Source organism: Ostrinia furnacalis, unplaced genomic scaffold, assembly GCF_004193835.3.
Source record: "Ostrinia furnacalis isolate ACB-3 unplaced genomic scaffold, ASM419383v2 OfSCF1433, whole genome shotgun sequence".
NCBI classification, from domain to species: Eukaryota; Metazoa; Arthropoda; class Insecta; order Lepidoptera; family Crambidae; genus Ostrinia; species Ostrinia furnacalis.
Genome location: NW_021131672.1, coordinates 344,012 through 360,489, shown reverse-complemented (window position 1 = coordinate 360,489; position 16,478 = coordinate 344,012). Strand labels below are relative to the sequence as shown.

General features: G+C 38.5%; 1 protein-coding gene across 1 annotated transcript in view; it reads right to left on the bottom strand.

Moving 5' to 3' along the window:
• Positions 1-5,534: 5,534 nt before the first annotated feature.
• The window catches only part of LOC114352722 (ADP-ribosylation factor GTPase-activating protein 1), a 48,491-nt gene continuing 37,547 nt past the window's right edge, over positions 5,535-16,478 (bottom strand). The window contains exon 6 of the mRNA XM_028304400.1: positions 5,535-5,609. Coding sequence (XP_028160201.1) covers positions 5,535-5,609 — 75 coding nt within the window. The remainder of the gene's footprint in view (positions 5,610-16,478) is intronic.

The window sequence follows — 16,478 nt, the reverse complement described above, 5'->3', positions numbered from 1 at the left end:
GTGTCCGGCATTAGCTTTAGCCGGCTTTTTACGGACTTGTCCGGCCTGTCCGGATTTTGTTAAACTTTTTATGTGGCTGCCGCGCCAGTCGAAACCCGAGCCACAGAATAATATCGAGCACACGCATGCGCGTATCTAGATGTTGGGCTACCGATTCGAAGATGATAGTACTCTCGTGAGCTCGTCACTAATTGCAAATGTCCGGTCAAATGAAGGACAGAGTCCGGCTTTTGTGTTTTTGGACCTGACAACCCTACCTCACCAGTGATTCGTCTAATAAGGTTCTCGAAAACTAGTCAATTAGATGACGGATATCGGATCTAGTACGTATTTCCCGGATACGGATTCCTCTTAGGCTTGTATTTGAATAGATTTGTAACAAATGAAAGCAAATCATAAGCTACCATAATGTTAATTGATTAATATTTTATGTCTTTACTAAAAGCACTGATTTATTGTAAATTATCGTACATTAACCAAAACCTACCGCATACCGCAAGCTTTTAGTAGCATGAAACTCACAGGTCATAACTCAAAACCTAACAAAGCTCCATTTCATCAATATTATAGCCTGACCAGGAACATAAAAACCCTCGCCATGTTGCGGAAAATTAATGGTACTAATTTCTTTTAATGGCAACAGTAACTGAAAACTTCATTGACATGTCACCTTGCATGTCAGTCTATTGCTGTCAAAGTGTAAATAAACTTTATTTTAAATGTGCGCAATTGATTTTGTGAATTAAATTGCTAAAATCTTTTTATAGTCGTGAAAGAAAAGTGGTTCACAATGTGTTAAAGTATTTGTCGGAGAGAAATACTAAGGGTTCGGACAATATTTTCATTGAATAATGTTTCCGACAAAGGTTGTCAAATTGACTGACATGTTTATCGTATAGTACAGTCAACTATGAAAATTTGCTGTGGTTTGTTTCAACTACCTATTTTAAAGTTTTTTGTCACTTTGTAAGTATTGAATTTTATGGAATTGGGAAAGAAGTACCGAGTTTGAAGCGTTCATGAGCAGACATTGTAGTTGAATATTCAAGTTCAGAATTTGATTATTGATGAATAATAATAAAATCCTACTTGCTCGATTGATGGTTTCATTTAATTTATTTAAACCAGTTTACCTATAGTATAATACGTTTTTGTTAATTTATGAAAATATTAAATAAGCCTATAATCCTGAATCCTGATACATAAAGTTAGCCTATTAATTTAATACAGGTACGACTGTACCCAGTGTTGCACTATCAAATGCAATTGAAGCGCCTCTATGCCAGGGTTTTTATGTTCCTGGTCAGGCTATACCTTAATTGCACAACAAAATCACTATTTTTGGACGTAAAAGCTCATGATATCATAGCAATATCTATCATTAAGAGCGATTGGAATTACAACAACGCGCGAAAATTGTTCATAAAATTAATTGGGACTTTCGCACTTCATGAAGAACAAGATTGAGAAAAATTACCCATCTAATTCAAGGCTGTAAATATTTTCAAGTAAACAGTATCTTGTAAATAGTAAATAAATTAATTGATATAAAAGAGCATCTTTATTAACCATAAATGCTCTAATAGTCTTTCAGTTGCGTTAAAAAAAAGGATGAACCTTCTCCGTCTTTATTATTGTAACTGAAGAGCTGAAGGACTTAACGAGAAGTCTGTTGTTGGAATAGTTTTTATTTTCGAAAATTCCGTCTTCGTTTGTTTTGATTGGATAAATCGAGCACCAATACTCTTCAGTTAAACGAATGAAGTTATTGTTTGTATTTCCATTTGTACTTCATTCGTCCACAAAGATTATTAATCCAGTCAATGAATGCTTTAACGACGGTGTAGAGAGAAATCCGTGGAACACAATTTCTGACCTCGGGACTTTATTTAGACTAGTTAGGAGGTGAACATAGCAAAAGTCCCCGCTCTTAGCCCTTGAGCCGGCGGGGAGAGGAGGATTTAAAGGTACCACTTTTCGGTTTTTCGCTTAATCCTCGGAAACTATGCGTCCTAGTGACATGGCTACTATGAACCAAAAATAGCTTATTCAATTTGCTACAGGTCAGATAGTCAAGTTTTTCTATATTTTGTATAATTTTCGCGGCATCAGCTCTAGAAGATCTGTAATATTGGAAATTTTATTTTTGTGTCACATGTTCCCATCAGGAGAAAATTGACTAAATCAACATTAAGCAAACATTATAGACATGCGGGAGCATGTTAAGCCTAGTTCCAGGGAGGGGATTGCACCGTGAGTAATATTTAGAGGAATCACTTGGAGCCACTTTTGACTCCTCATCACTCAAAAACGACTGTGCATTAACACTTCAAATTTGTCTCATGTGTTGAGACTTGCAAGATAAATATCAGCTTCATATTTCATAAATACACCTCAAACGGTTATTTAGGTATTGACGTTAAAAAAATATTGACTAGACTATATGAATATCAGGCCGGCCACAGGCTTTGTGATTCGAGAAGCTTGACGTGCTAATTACAGAACATAATACTTATAGGTGGGTACGTCACCGCGGTTTAAATGTTGAGCTTGGACCTCGTTTGATATGGAGGATCGATTGGTATAGAGAGAGCAGAGAAGATATTATGTGATGCCCATTTTGATTAGAAGTATCAAGTGGAGTAAAGTTGGGCCTACCTGAAAAAGTTTCATACTACCCTTAACTTACGTAATAGACACACGAGTATAAGAACAAATGAAGACTGATAACTGTCAAAGCCCAGGTTCACAAGCTCTCTTCAAAATAGCATTTAAATTAATAAAAATAATCATAAAAAGTGCGGCTCAAATATCAATTTACTATCGAATGAAAAAACTCAGTACAGACCATTTTCATCAAGACCTTTATAAGTAAAAAAATTCAATTACCTATGGCTTAAAATTTCAATCAAGTAGAAAATAAATTAAGACTGTCAAAGCTTATGTTACGAACGGCCTCTTTTGATAGTTTATGGTTTTATATTTTTATACTTTACTATATGTCACTTGTCATCTGTCTGTCTCTTTTTTATCCCTATAATCCTGTATCTTCCTTTTATCCTTTTATTATATCGCTTTCCCTTCCTTGAGCCTGAGTATCATTTTTACTCCTTTTTATCCCAATTCCTAACATTTTTGGTCCTTCTTCCGGCAAAATTTATTCCCTTCATTTTTTCGCTTACCAGCCATGATCACTCGGGCTCAAAGAAAAGCGCAAGATATTAAATCGGGTATAGCCGAGGCTAGGCAGCCTATACGGGGCTCCCCTCACGTTGCTGCACCCGACCCCGCACCAGTCGCGACCGCCCCCGCGGCGGCCGCCGACGCGGCATCTGTTACAGGATCGTCATCTTGTTCATCGGCCACCGTTCGAGCACGCATCCTCGCCGTGCAAGCTAAGTTCGCTCGCAGAGCTGCCGACGCAGAGCGAGCGCGCGTGGAAGCGGAACGCGTGCGTGCCGCTGAAGAAAGAGCGCGGTTAGAAGCTGCCGAAGCCGTGGCGAGTGAGCTTGAGCTGCAAGCGGAACTTGCCCATATAGAAGCCAGCTTCAGCCGATCTCGCTCCAGTCGTCACAGCAGCCGCAATCTTACGGAGTGGTTGGAGGATACGGCGCCTTCAAATCAGGCATCGTCTACCAGCAGGTTTGCCTCTCCGGGCGCGCCTATCTCTGCGTGCCCAGGTAAATCTGCCCTTGCTAACGTGCCTATTTCAGGACAACCTGGAGCTGCCACCGGGGATGCGCCTACCTCTGCGCATCCCGGCCGTTCCGTTTCTATGGTTGCCGCGCCCCTTGACCCAACCCTCCTGCCCGCCGGTCCCAGTGTCTCGGAGTGGTTGGAGAATACGGCGCCTTCAAATCAGGCATCGTCTACCAGCAGGTTTGCCTCTCCGGGTGCGCCTATCTCTGCGTGCCCAGGTAAATCTGCCCTTGCTAACGTGCCTATTTCAGGACAACCTGGAGCTGCCACCGGGGATGCGCCTACCTCTGCGCATCCCGGCCGTTCCGTTTCTATGGTTGCCGCGCCCCTTGACCCAACCCTCCTGCTCGCCGGTCCCAGTGTCCCGCAGGAACACCTGTTACCTGTCCGCACTTTATCTGAACGGCCCATAAACAAATCGTTTTGCACCACAGCCATCGGTTCTTCGCCATCTGTAAATAATCATCCATCACAATCTGTAATTATTATACCAAATTGTAATTATTGTCAACAACAACATTTGATTGACAACTGTCATAAATTTCGTCATCTAGACATTATGTCAAAATTAAATTGGGTCCGTAAGGAAAAAGTTTGCACTCGGTGCTTGAAAAAAGGTTTTCATACTTATAAGTCGTATAATCGAAATACTTTATGTCAAGTCTCCGGTTGTAAATACAGGCATCGACATCGACATCATGAAAAATTACGCGCAGTCGACGTCCCTTGTGGTCCTTCCAATCTTAATTCTCCTCCACTATCTGGCCCAGGTCTTCTATCTTCTTACGATGATTTAATTTTCCGGGTTCGAGAGGAGAGAGATTCTTGTTCAATTGCCATCAAGGAGATTAAAATTGGATCCCAATACAAGGACGTACGACACTTCCCATGCCGCGATCTTTCCTATTTGCCGTTTCGATCATCTTTAGTGCTGCATGATGTGCAAAAGCCAGTGCATTTTAAAGGCTTTTGGGTTTCGAATATTCCGGAGGCACCCGCTCTTGTGCCTTCTGAGCTCAAGTTTGTAGATAGTAATTATGTAGATAGAAGTAATCTTTAGCAAAGCGTACGAGCTTTTGGTTTTATCCGGTATTCCATACCTGATCAGTAGGATTTCACTATTTCTTTTTTGAATATGTGCTAAGGTGAACCAACACATTATCCCACTTCCAATTTCGTGTATTTGTTATGGCTCAGTACACTCGTTTCCATTAATATTAGAAGTAAATATTGCTATTTTTTGTTTCATTTAGAAAGACATTAAAGAATTAGTCTTCATATTTATTTAGTTCTCACTTTTTGTTGGAAGTCGAAGAGGTTTCGCCATTAGCAACTTCCATTTGTATATTATAGGTACCTTTAATTTCTATTATCTCACCTATAATATTTTTGTGTGTACGGATCCGTTCCGTTTCAGCCAATGGCTGCATTTTTTCGTTTCAATAACCGCGCATCAGTTCATCAGGTGCTTGTAAGGTAGAGCTAATGTGTGTAAACCTTGCACGCTCCTGGCATTTCAAACTGTGCAATCCTAAGTTTAAATTTATTTTTAATCTTTAACTTTGGCTACTCTAGTTTTTTTATTTGTCTTAACTTTTGCAAAGTAAAATTTCGACGTGTGGTTCTGATTTAATACCAAGATGGTTATTGTGGCTCTCGGTAATATCTAACTGCTTTTGAAAATTGGATGGACCCTTCTGTCGTCTTGAGTGGAAGTCTTGGGTGGAACGCATCGAGCTAGTGGATTGCAGACGTGTCATAACCACCAACGCCTTGCTCACGGCATACCAATATGGTCGTTGATGGGACTATTGGATACTGAAGCTCCATCGGATTTACGGCTCGCCATCTTCAATTTCGTCGTATCCAGAAAGGGACCGCTCGTAGCCAGTTGAAGCCAATGGTAGCCGCTGCAGCGTTGACACTCCGAAATGGTTGGAGAATACGGCGCCTTCAAGTCGGGCATCACATATCTACAGCTCTGCCTCTCCGGGCGCGCCTATCTCTGCGTGCCCAGGTGGAGCTGCCGCAGGTTTCCCTCTCCGGGCGCGCCTATCTCTGCGTGCCCAGGTAGACCTGCTTCTTCAAGTGTACCCGATTTGCAATCTGGAGCTGCCACCGGGGATGCGCCTACCTCTGTGCATCCCGGCCGTTCCTTATCTAAGGTTGCTGCGCCTCTTCCTTTAACTCTGCTGGACGCTGCTTTATCTACGGTTGCCACGCCTCTTCCTTTCTGCACGACGCCTCTTCCTTACTGGACGACGCCTCTTCTGTTCACCTGTCTGCAAGACTCCCCCTGACCCGAAGCCAGCACATTGTGAACCACCACGTCACGTCACAAAGTTAGATGAACCTTTAACTCTTTTTGTAGCCCACCTTAAGGCCGGTCGTATCAATCTCTCCCGCTCTGTCTCTCTCTTTTTTCTTGATATTCATATTCTATCATTGTTGAGAGAGAGGGAGAGATGTTACGAACGGCCTCTTTTGATAGTTTATGGTTTTATATTTTTATACTTTACTATATGTCACTTGTCATCTGTCTGTCTCTTTTTTATCCCTATAATCCTGTATCTTCCTTTTATCCTTTTATTATATCGCTTTCCCTTCCTTGAGCCTGAGTATCATTTTTACTCCTTTTTATCCCAATTCCTAACAGCTTATTAGCCTTCAAAGATTCATTAGTAACTACACTTTGCTGGATTCCTTTCCTGAATGCCCTTTGAGACCATTCGTATTTCGTTATCGTATACATTTTAAAATCAAATACCATTTATTAGGATTCCACTATCATTTAATAGAATTCCAATATCATTTCAAACTGTTTGCGTTTAGAGAGCAGTATTTACAACGTTTGATGTTAATTAAAGCATCAGTACACATGTCCGGTACGTTTGCACACAACACTGCTAAAATAAACATGTGCGGCTACACTACACATACTACACACTACGTCCAGTGGCGGCTAGTTGCCGTGGCTGTTACAAACCACTTCAAATTAGACGCAAGACCGCACACTAACTATTGGTAATTGTCAATTTTATTCCGACGCAGTTGTCATACAATTTACCGCGTGCGGTCTGCCAACGCACGGCAAGCGCGGGGCAAACGTCCGGCACGAAACGTCTAAATTGAAAGCGCCCTTAAAATCATGAGGTCCAAAGTAATAGACTTTTTTCTGAGCTTATTCACTCAAAAGATGACTAGGTATCAAAGAAATTTTAATCAAAAGGCGTATACATACAATGAAAATAATCTGCCTAGCATATAACGCTAATGCTTCAAATACACGCCATCTAAATATCAAAGGTCTCAAAACTCAAGGACTGACTGACTGACTGGCTGACATAGTGAACTATCAACGCACAGCCCAAACCACTGGACGGGTCGGGCTGAAATTTGGCATGCAGGTAGATGTTATGACGTAGGCATCCGCTAAGAAAGGATTTTACGAAGATCCACCCCTAAGGGGGTAAAACGGGATCCACGCGCACAAAGTCGCGGGCGGCCGCTAGTTATGCATATTTCTATTAGACCTATCACGTAAGTAACCTGTCAGTAATACACGTGTCAGAACCCTTCGAAAGTCAACAGGTGGCTAGACATATTCTACCCAATTTGAAGGCTACTCCGATATAAATAACAAACGTTTGAATTGGCTACTTCAGTTGGGGAGCTAAATGCTTTCAATTTATCCACCCTAACAGCTTCTAGGTACAGCTACGAGTATACCAAAACTGTTTGCAGTGGTTGGTTGGTAAATTGTAGCCACGCAAAGGCTAGTTTCACACTGTATTACAGTTTTAGATGTACTAAAAAGTAACAAGCGATGCATAGTTATACAGGGTGTCCCGTAATGTAACGTCAAGCCGGAACTGGGTGTTGAGGCAAGTTGTGCTGGTTATCAGAAAAATATAAAAAAAAATCTATGTGGCATATTTAAAAAATTATAGGCATTTAAAAAAAATCTAAAAATTCTACTCCAGGTGACGGTCCTTTTACTCGTGTTGCCACAAATCTTCACTTTTTCCAAATTTTTTTTTTGTTATGTAAGCCTGAATAATGCTTCTCTAAATTGTTATCAAAATTACAAAACCAGCTGCTCCAACTTGGATGGAAAAAATACATTATTCCCAAAAAAAATATCAAAATAAAAAATTTGCCTAGTTTAAACTGACTGTACTGAAAAAAAAATGTACTACGCGAGTGTGGCAAGTGACGTCATAATTTGGCGCATTTAGTAAGGATTCCAAAATGGTATAACACTTTGTAAAATCTTGCTGTAATTGTCGACAATTTTTGTTTATTGGAAATAATCCCGTTTTTAACTTTATCTACCTTGGTTAAAAATATTATTCTAATGTGCCCAAAATTCAAGTTTCTGGCTTAAGTGAGGTGGAGAAGCCATTTTAAAAGGTATGAGCGGGACGGAGAGGGCCATCTTACCAAGCAGGGATGTTATGGATATCCGTAACGTACGGATAGTTTCGGATAAAGGCCAAACTGCAAAACTCTATGAAATCTGCAGTATACACGCCGCAGCTGCAATGCCGCGCTGCCGATTTCATAGTTTTGCAGTTTGCGGTCTGCGGCCCGTCTTGGAATTGTACCTTAAATCTTAATATTTGTTACCAACTTGTCTGGCATTCGCTGGCACCATCTAATATACCAGCCTGTTTTACCTTTATCATACATAGGTGTCGTCTTAGTTGGTACATAAAGTAGCTATGTGGGTCACGCTCACGCAGCATCTTGCTATTTGTATTATACCTACATTTTTGAAATTCTAATAATTCCGTAACCGAAATTATCCGAGACTTTCGGATAATCTGAAATGATTTCATATCCGTGACCGTAACCGAAACCGGTATAATATTATTCTAATATCCGTAACCGTATCCATAACCGAAACTTCATATCCTTATTATCCCTGTTACCAAGTACAAGTGCAGGCAGAGCAGTAAAGGCGCGCGCGCACGGGTGACTTTTGTCACAGTATGTCAACTACTAATTACTGTCATGGTGACAAAAGTTTCTGTGACTGACTGTACGGTAGTCAGTCACAGAAACTTGAATTTTGGGCACATTAGAATAATAATTTTTAACCAAGGTAGATAAAGTTAAAAACGGGACTATTTCCAAAAAACCAAAAATTGTCGACAATTAGAGCAAAAATTTACCAAGTGTTATACCATTTTGGAATCCTTACTAAGTGCGCCAAATTATGACGTCACTTGCCACACTCGCGTAGTACATTTTTTTTTCAGTACAGTCAGTTTAAACTAGGCAAAATTTTTATTTTGAAATTTTTTTTAGGAATAATGTATTTTTTTCATCCAACCTGGAGCAGCTGGTTTTGTAATTTTGATAACAATTTAGAGAAGCATTATTCAGGGTTACATAACAAAAAAAAAATTTGGAAAAAGTGAAGATTTGTGGCAACACGATCAAAAGGACCGTCACCTGGAGTAGAATTTTTAGATTTTTTTTAAATGCCTATTATTTTTAAAATATGCCACATAGATTTTTTTTTATATTTTTCTGATAACCAGCACAACTTGCCTCAACACCCAGTTCCGGCTTGACGTTACATTACGGGACACCCTGTATATTGAACCAATCTAACGTCGTTTTTCAACGTCAAATCCGATATCTGTTATCAGCTTTATGCAAACTACCCATACGCGATGTGGCATGTGTAAACGCAAACGGACAGCCCTCTCACACACGTTGAATGGAAGTGAAATGGAATTTAAAAGCTCAAAAACTGTTTGCGTTCTCGAAATGGATTGTCAGAACTTCCGCTTTCCGGATGCTTTTAAAAAATAAAATCTGCCCCATAACCGGAAGGAAATGGCATATCAAATAATGTGTATGATTGAAAACTGTATGTAAATACTGGTGTAAATACAAGAAATGCTTTGTTTACTGTTAATATTATTTTCCAGTGTGACCTTTAACAATGTGGAGGAGGGACGATAAAAATAAGTAAAATAAAATGCTGGGAGATAGGGCTCGAGCGCTGTCGTCACGATTGCGTGCAATTTGAGACACCTAGCTATTTCTAGCCGAGAACTTATGATACCTATGGGTGTTGGTAATTAAAATACCGATGTGTGATAAAATTGTAACTGGAACCGAGTTTATAATAATAATTATCCAAAAAGAACACGATATTTCCTCCATATTACGTTGTTTGAAAAAAATTACTAATTTTGGAGATATTTGTGAAATGGTGGACTTAAGTTTGTAAAAGGAACTATTTTTTCTCAAGATCAACTATAGTGCATAGACTTTTTGTAAAAGACCGACGCAGAAACTATGTAAGTACCTAACCAATAAAAATCCAAAACTTCAGTAAGTCGCGAGCGAGGCGAAACTACAAAATATGGTCTTCCAATTTTTAAAGGACTGTTACAGTTACAACGTGCTGTTAGTAAAATAAATTTGCATTTTCTACTCAACCAAACAGAATGTTGGAGCTATTCCGTTCCGTTTCGCAGAATAAATTTTATTTTCAATAGCATCTCCCGTTTCCAGTATTGGTCTTTGAAAATACACCTTCAACATGTAGGAAAAATTTAGCAAGGCGACGCATCAGGGCGAGCTCTCTCGCTAAGGCTTCATTTTCTACAATAATTTACGCGGTTGCAGCTCGAGGCAGATTCATTTGAATACAATTATAGAGAAAATAAACATATGGAGCCTCGATGGATGGCATTGAGGCTAATTTACCATTAAATTTGAAAACGTACAAGTTAAGTGAAACACAAAAACTACTTCATAGAACCTTAAATTCATTAGTCTCTTTTCATGCCTAAGTGCTACAGAAAACGACAAAAAAATATGGATTTTATAAAAATAATAACTTTCATGAAGGTTTTAAAGAATAGCAATTCAATTATTTTTGTATTCGCTGATCCTATTTGAAAAACTTTTCGACAAATGGATTGCATAAAAATATTTGTTCAACAGTGCAAGTTTTGATATTTACAAAGCTTTTAGGCATATTGTGTTCAGACCTTTTGTTTAAAATGTTTCACAATTAGCAAATGAAAAATTGTTTTCCAGTAAAATGAGTTCGTTCGTTTCAAAGATTTCCATAACGACCGTTCCAGCGCAGCCCGCATCCCGGTTCTTCCCGCGACCTTTACCAGATCGTCGGTCCACCTAGTAGAAGCCCTGCCCACGCTTCGTCTTCCAGCCCATGGTCGCCACTCGAGAACTTTTTTGCCCCAACGGCCATCGTCTCTACGAGCTATGTGCCCCGCCCACTGCCACTTGATTCTGCGAGCTATGTCGGTCACTTACAAAATAAATAAGTTATGTAGAAACAATACGGTTTGTTTGGCCACAAGTCAAGATACCTGTGCATGGTGAAGTGTGAACTAATTAAGTTGAACTCATATACTGCATTGCTAATCGAGTAGAATGTCAAAGGTCAATTTCATTACGAACATGATGCGTCTGTGGACTAAGTGAAGGTCGAATGTATTTTATGTGGAGACGCTACAGTTAATTTAACATTAAATTTCAATAAAATTAATTTTACAGAATCAAAGAATACCTAGAATATTCGGCTAGAGAATAATAAAATAGTTTACAGCTAAAGCTACGCTTGTAATGTCAGGAATTTCTAACTACAGATATAAGTATTTTAAAAGAATATTTTTTGGGGTTGGAGTAAAGTTTAGGTGATAAGCAGTGTTATGTTTTAGAGAAATTATAACTTAGGACAAAAACGAGCCTAAATATATTCTGAAAATTCTGATAGACTTAGACTGAAATCTATATATATAAAAGAAAGTCGTGTTAGTTACTCCACTTATAACTCAAGAACGGCTGAACCGATTTAGCTGAAAATTGTCAGGGAGGTAGTTTAGAGCCAGGAGAAGGACATAGGATAGGATATATTTTTATCCCGTTCGAAATAAAAAAAAAGTCTGCTTATTTATTGCCATTAAGGCGGAACAAAGTTCGCCGGGTCAGCTAGTTAAATATAATAAGAGTTTCTAGACTGATTATCCGTTTTGTCCGTTCATACTATTAACTCAATAGTCGGCCGTTTGGTGTAGTGGTTCAGAACGGACTACTATGCCGAGAGGTCCCGGGTTCGATTCCCGGCCGGGCAGAAATTAAAATGATGAATTTTAATTTCTGTGACGGGTCTGGGTGTGACTATGTATAATATTTATGTATTTAAAAAAAAAAGTATATAAGTAGTATATCCGTTAAGCTAGCACCCATAACACAAGCATTAAGTTGCTTACTTTGGGGCTAGCTGGCGCTGTGTGAAATTGTCCAAAGATTTATTATTTATTTATTTATACTTTAAACCGATTATGAGAGTTCATAATCGGTGATGCTGATTCAACAAGCTGATTCAACAAATTGTATTGTTTTTGCAAAAGGAAAGTTCCTTTTGAAAAAACAATACAATTTGTTGAATCAGCTTTTTGTTTTCATTTTCAATTGAATTTAAAATTATTTAATTGATTACCGCATGCTCAACCACCGCTAATATAATTTATTGAGTAATTTATCACATAAATGTACTTAGTATGTATTAGTATGTATTAGAGCGTAAAGATATTGTATCTCTCTCTGTTGAGCGAACTATTGAGCTGTCATGTGCAGAACTGGACGACTATGTTATTGTATGTGTATATAGACCCCCATCTAGTAACTATGAATTATTTGAAACCACAATGGAAGAGGTACTTAGAAGAGTGTGTAATAGTTCAAAGAAAGTAGTTGTATGTGGAGACTTTAATATCAATATAATAGAAGATTCCTCTCTTTCAATACGGTTTTTAAATTTATTCAAATCTTTTAACTTGTTAAATCTTTTCTCTGAACCAACTAGGGTGACTCCAACATCAGCTACTTGCTTAGACAATATATTTTGTAACTGCTTAGTGCTAGAGAAATCAATAATAAATTTTGTTAATTCTGATCATTGCGGTCAAATAGCGTCATTTCAACACCATTTTGTGCCATCGAGCAAGGAAATAGAATATAGACCAGTCACTGCATCCCAGAAAGACAAATTTAAATCTCAAATATCTAATAAGGTCCCACTTTTGCATTATTTTAACTGTAGTATAAATATTTTATATGAGCAATTATTTGAATTAATTAAAAATGAGTTCAATAAAACTTTTCCTAAGAAAACAATTATTATTAAAAACAATAAAACTAAATTCAGTGACTGGGCTACAGTAGGTATTTATATTAGTAGGAAAAAAATGTTTGAATTATATGGTAGAAAAGCCTATAGTAGCGACCCGGACTTTATAGAATATGTAAAAAAATACTCAAAAGTTTTTAAACAAGTTTGTACTATGGCAAAATCTATTTACATACGTGACAAAATTAAAAACTCTGGCAACAAAATTAAAGCTACTTGGAATTGTATTAATAAAGAAACTTGTAGAATTATATCTCGGGATGACACATTCGCATTAAAAATTGATAATAAGTAGTAAACATATACATTTATTTACTAAGAAAAGTGACGTCCACTCATTTAACACGAGACATAAGAATAAACTTGCTGTTCCATCATTTAGGTTGCATAAGATAGGTAATTCATTCTTGGGGAAATGTATTACCATATTTAACAAAATACCACACAACCTTGTCGAATTGCCAATAAACAAATTTAAGATACATATAAAAAATACCCTTATGTCCAAAGGGTACTACAAGGTTCGAGACTATATTGATGACAAGGATGCGTGGTCAGTTCAGTCTGCACATATTTGATGTACTTAAATTTGACTATTCTTACCGTTAGATAATTCCTGGCAATAAGTGGTGACTGAGTTTGTTCCGGCGTTTCTTCTCAGCACTTGCCATATGTTTGTCTCGAAGCGCTGGTAGGGCCCAAAAGATAAGGAGACATGTAAAGTGCCCCATAAGGGCTACCTTTTTCTTTTTTTTATTATTTTCTATTGACGTTCATAAGTGCCACTTGTGGTCTAAACTGAATAAATATTTTTGATTTTGATTTTGATTTTGATTTTAGTAAAAAACAAACCTATAAGTATTCGTAGACAATCTAAACACAGCAGCATCTTATGCCGTTGAAATAAGTGCTATTTTGGAACAAAAACGTACAGTCCGATGCGCAATTCACTGCACATTTCTAGTCGTATGATTGCAAATTTGACGGCTCCAGTCAGCACAGAGATTGATGCGAAAACCGACTGTGGAGTAGGGATGTTATGGATATGTAGTTTCGGTTGTGGATACGGTTACGGATATAGGAATAATATTATACCGGTTTCGGTTACGGTTACGGATATTTTTTTATTTCGGATATCCCAAAGTTTCGGTTGCGGTTACGGATATCTGTGCTCTAAAATGCAATTTGCAATAGTTGTCTAACACGGTTCATTCATGGCCGCACACTTCACATCGAATAAAAAGTAATAAAATAAAAATTGATACTTGATGGCATTATAAAGGTAAATCAGGCTGCTATGCCTTTACATATAATGCTATACAAAAAAACAATTAAAAATACTTACATCCGAAACGATTCGAAACTTTTGATTTGATTTGATTTTTTAATTTTGAATCGGTTACGGTTACGGATATTTTTTTATTTCGGATATCCGAAAGTTTCGGTTATGGTTACGTAATATATCCATTAACATCCCTGCTGTGGAGCTCGTTCCGTTTGTACTTCGCGTTGGCGCAGTCCCCGGTGTGACTGGTAATAGAGGATGCGATGGACACTGCTTCATTATGACGGCTGTACAGCTGTGTACCCATCGGACTAGTGGATTAAAGGTCGCAGTAGAGATGTGAATTGATTGAATATGACCGGTCATAATGGTCAAAAACCATAAATGACCGGTCATTTAATGTTAAATTCAGTCAATTTCACTCAAATATTACTGTACTACCACCGGATAATTTATTTATTATTTGAAATTGCATAAAATTTATATGCAATTTCAAATGAAGGAACTTTTTTTTGTATGATATTTTATTTTGAGAGAATAAAACGTCATCAAAGATGACGCGCGCTGCGAATGCTGCGATGCGACAATGCCATTAATTCACCTATAATGCACATGAGCGGATCTATAAATTATCAGATATGTTATGTACCATCCTAGACTGCATTCCACTTAACACCAGGTGCGATTGTGGTCAAATTACCTGCCTTGTTATGCATAAAAAATCTATACTTAGTTTAACTTAATTTGGTTCACGATGTTAGAATGTAAAATATGGAAGAATGTTTTAGTTAGTTTTATGACGTTACATTACAAGATAGGACGCTTCTAAGTTTCATCCCCCATTCAAGGGGGGGGGGGGGGCTTTCCCTACTCGAATTTATGACAACATTAAAAATAAAAAAAATCATGGAATCCTATTTGATAACGTCCGGCTAACTAATGAAATGAAACACAGCTTCACCGCTACATTTTTAATTACTTACTAATTTTGAGAGTTGACTGTATTTTGACCAAATTAGTTTGGGACTAGACGTATACTTAATATGTCTAAAAAATGTTGTTCGGTAACATGTTTGGTAATAAATAAATAACCCACTGAAAATCAGTGTCTTGGCAGTCACACTGTCAAGATGTTACTGAATAGGTAAGTGACCTTTATTGACAACTTTGTTTTTTTTGTGTATGTCTTTCTTGCCTGAATTTGTTGTTGTCAAAATAAAGTTATTTTCTTTCTTTTTTCTTTCTTTCTTAAATTATATTCTTATTTAGGTAGGCACTTATACAAAATGACAGGTAATAAATAGGGGCACAAGGGCTATCCGTCACAAGTAGAGAATACAATCCCGGGATCCCGATTCCCGGGATCCCGGGATCCCGACCCTTTTCTGATCCCGAAAATCCCGGGACTATACTTGGCTAATCCCGGTATTTTCGGGATTGATATAAACAGGTCTTTTTTGCATTCTACGATCCGTTGCGCTTTGACTATGACCTTGCCTAAATATAAAAAACAAACCTATGGTACAATACGGACACGGACTATACAGGTACGGCCCTAATAATATCTTTTTCGTAGACCTTAGAAAGCAGGCGGAACGCCGGTACTAAAGGCTCTTCAGAGACTGTTCGATTCCGTCATACTTGAGGGAAAAACGCCTACGGCATGGCACAGAAGTGTGGTGATACTTTTTTTCAAAAAAGGCGACAAAACCTTGTTGAAAAATTATAGACCCATCTCACTTCTGAGCCATGTATATGTATGCAGTGGGCGGGGCACATAGCTCGAAGAGCTGATGGCCGCTGGGGCAGGAAAGTTCTTGAGTGGCGACCACGAGCTGGAAGACGTAGCGTGGGCAGGCCTCCCACTAGGTGGACCGACGATCTGGTGAAGGTCGCGGGAAGTACCTGGATGCAAGCGGCGCAGGACCGGTCTTTGTGGAAATCCTTGGGGGAGGCCTTTGTCCAGCAGTGGATGTCTTTCGGCTGAAACGATACGATACGATACGAGACCTTAGAAGGGACTTTCCCACTCGGAATACTTCAATAAGGTAATTCCCCTTCTCTTAAGGTAACTCCCTGACGGGCTAACAGGGAAATCACCCGATCACCTCACATCAAAATATTGTTGCGGGGTAATTCCCCTTCGGGGATTCCCTGTACTAAAGTATAAATACGCCAGGAATTTTTTTTTTCATTTATTATTCTGCCAGTGACAAGTTTACGTAGGTGACGTCATTTAAATTTGAAAGCAAATTATCTGAAATTAAGTATTTTAAACGGCGGCCATGGCGGGATACTTTGTTAAAT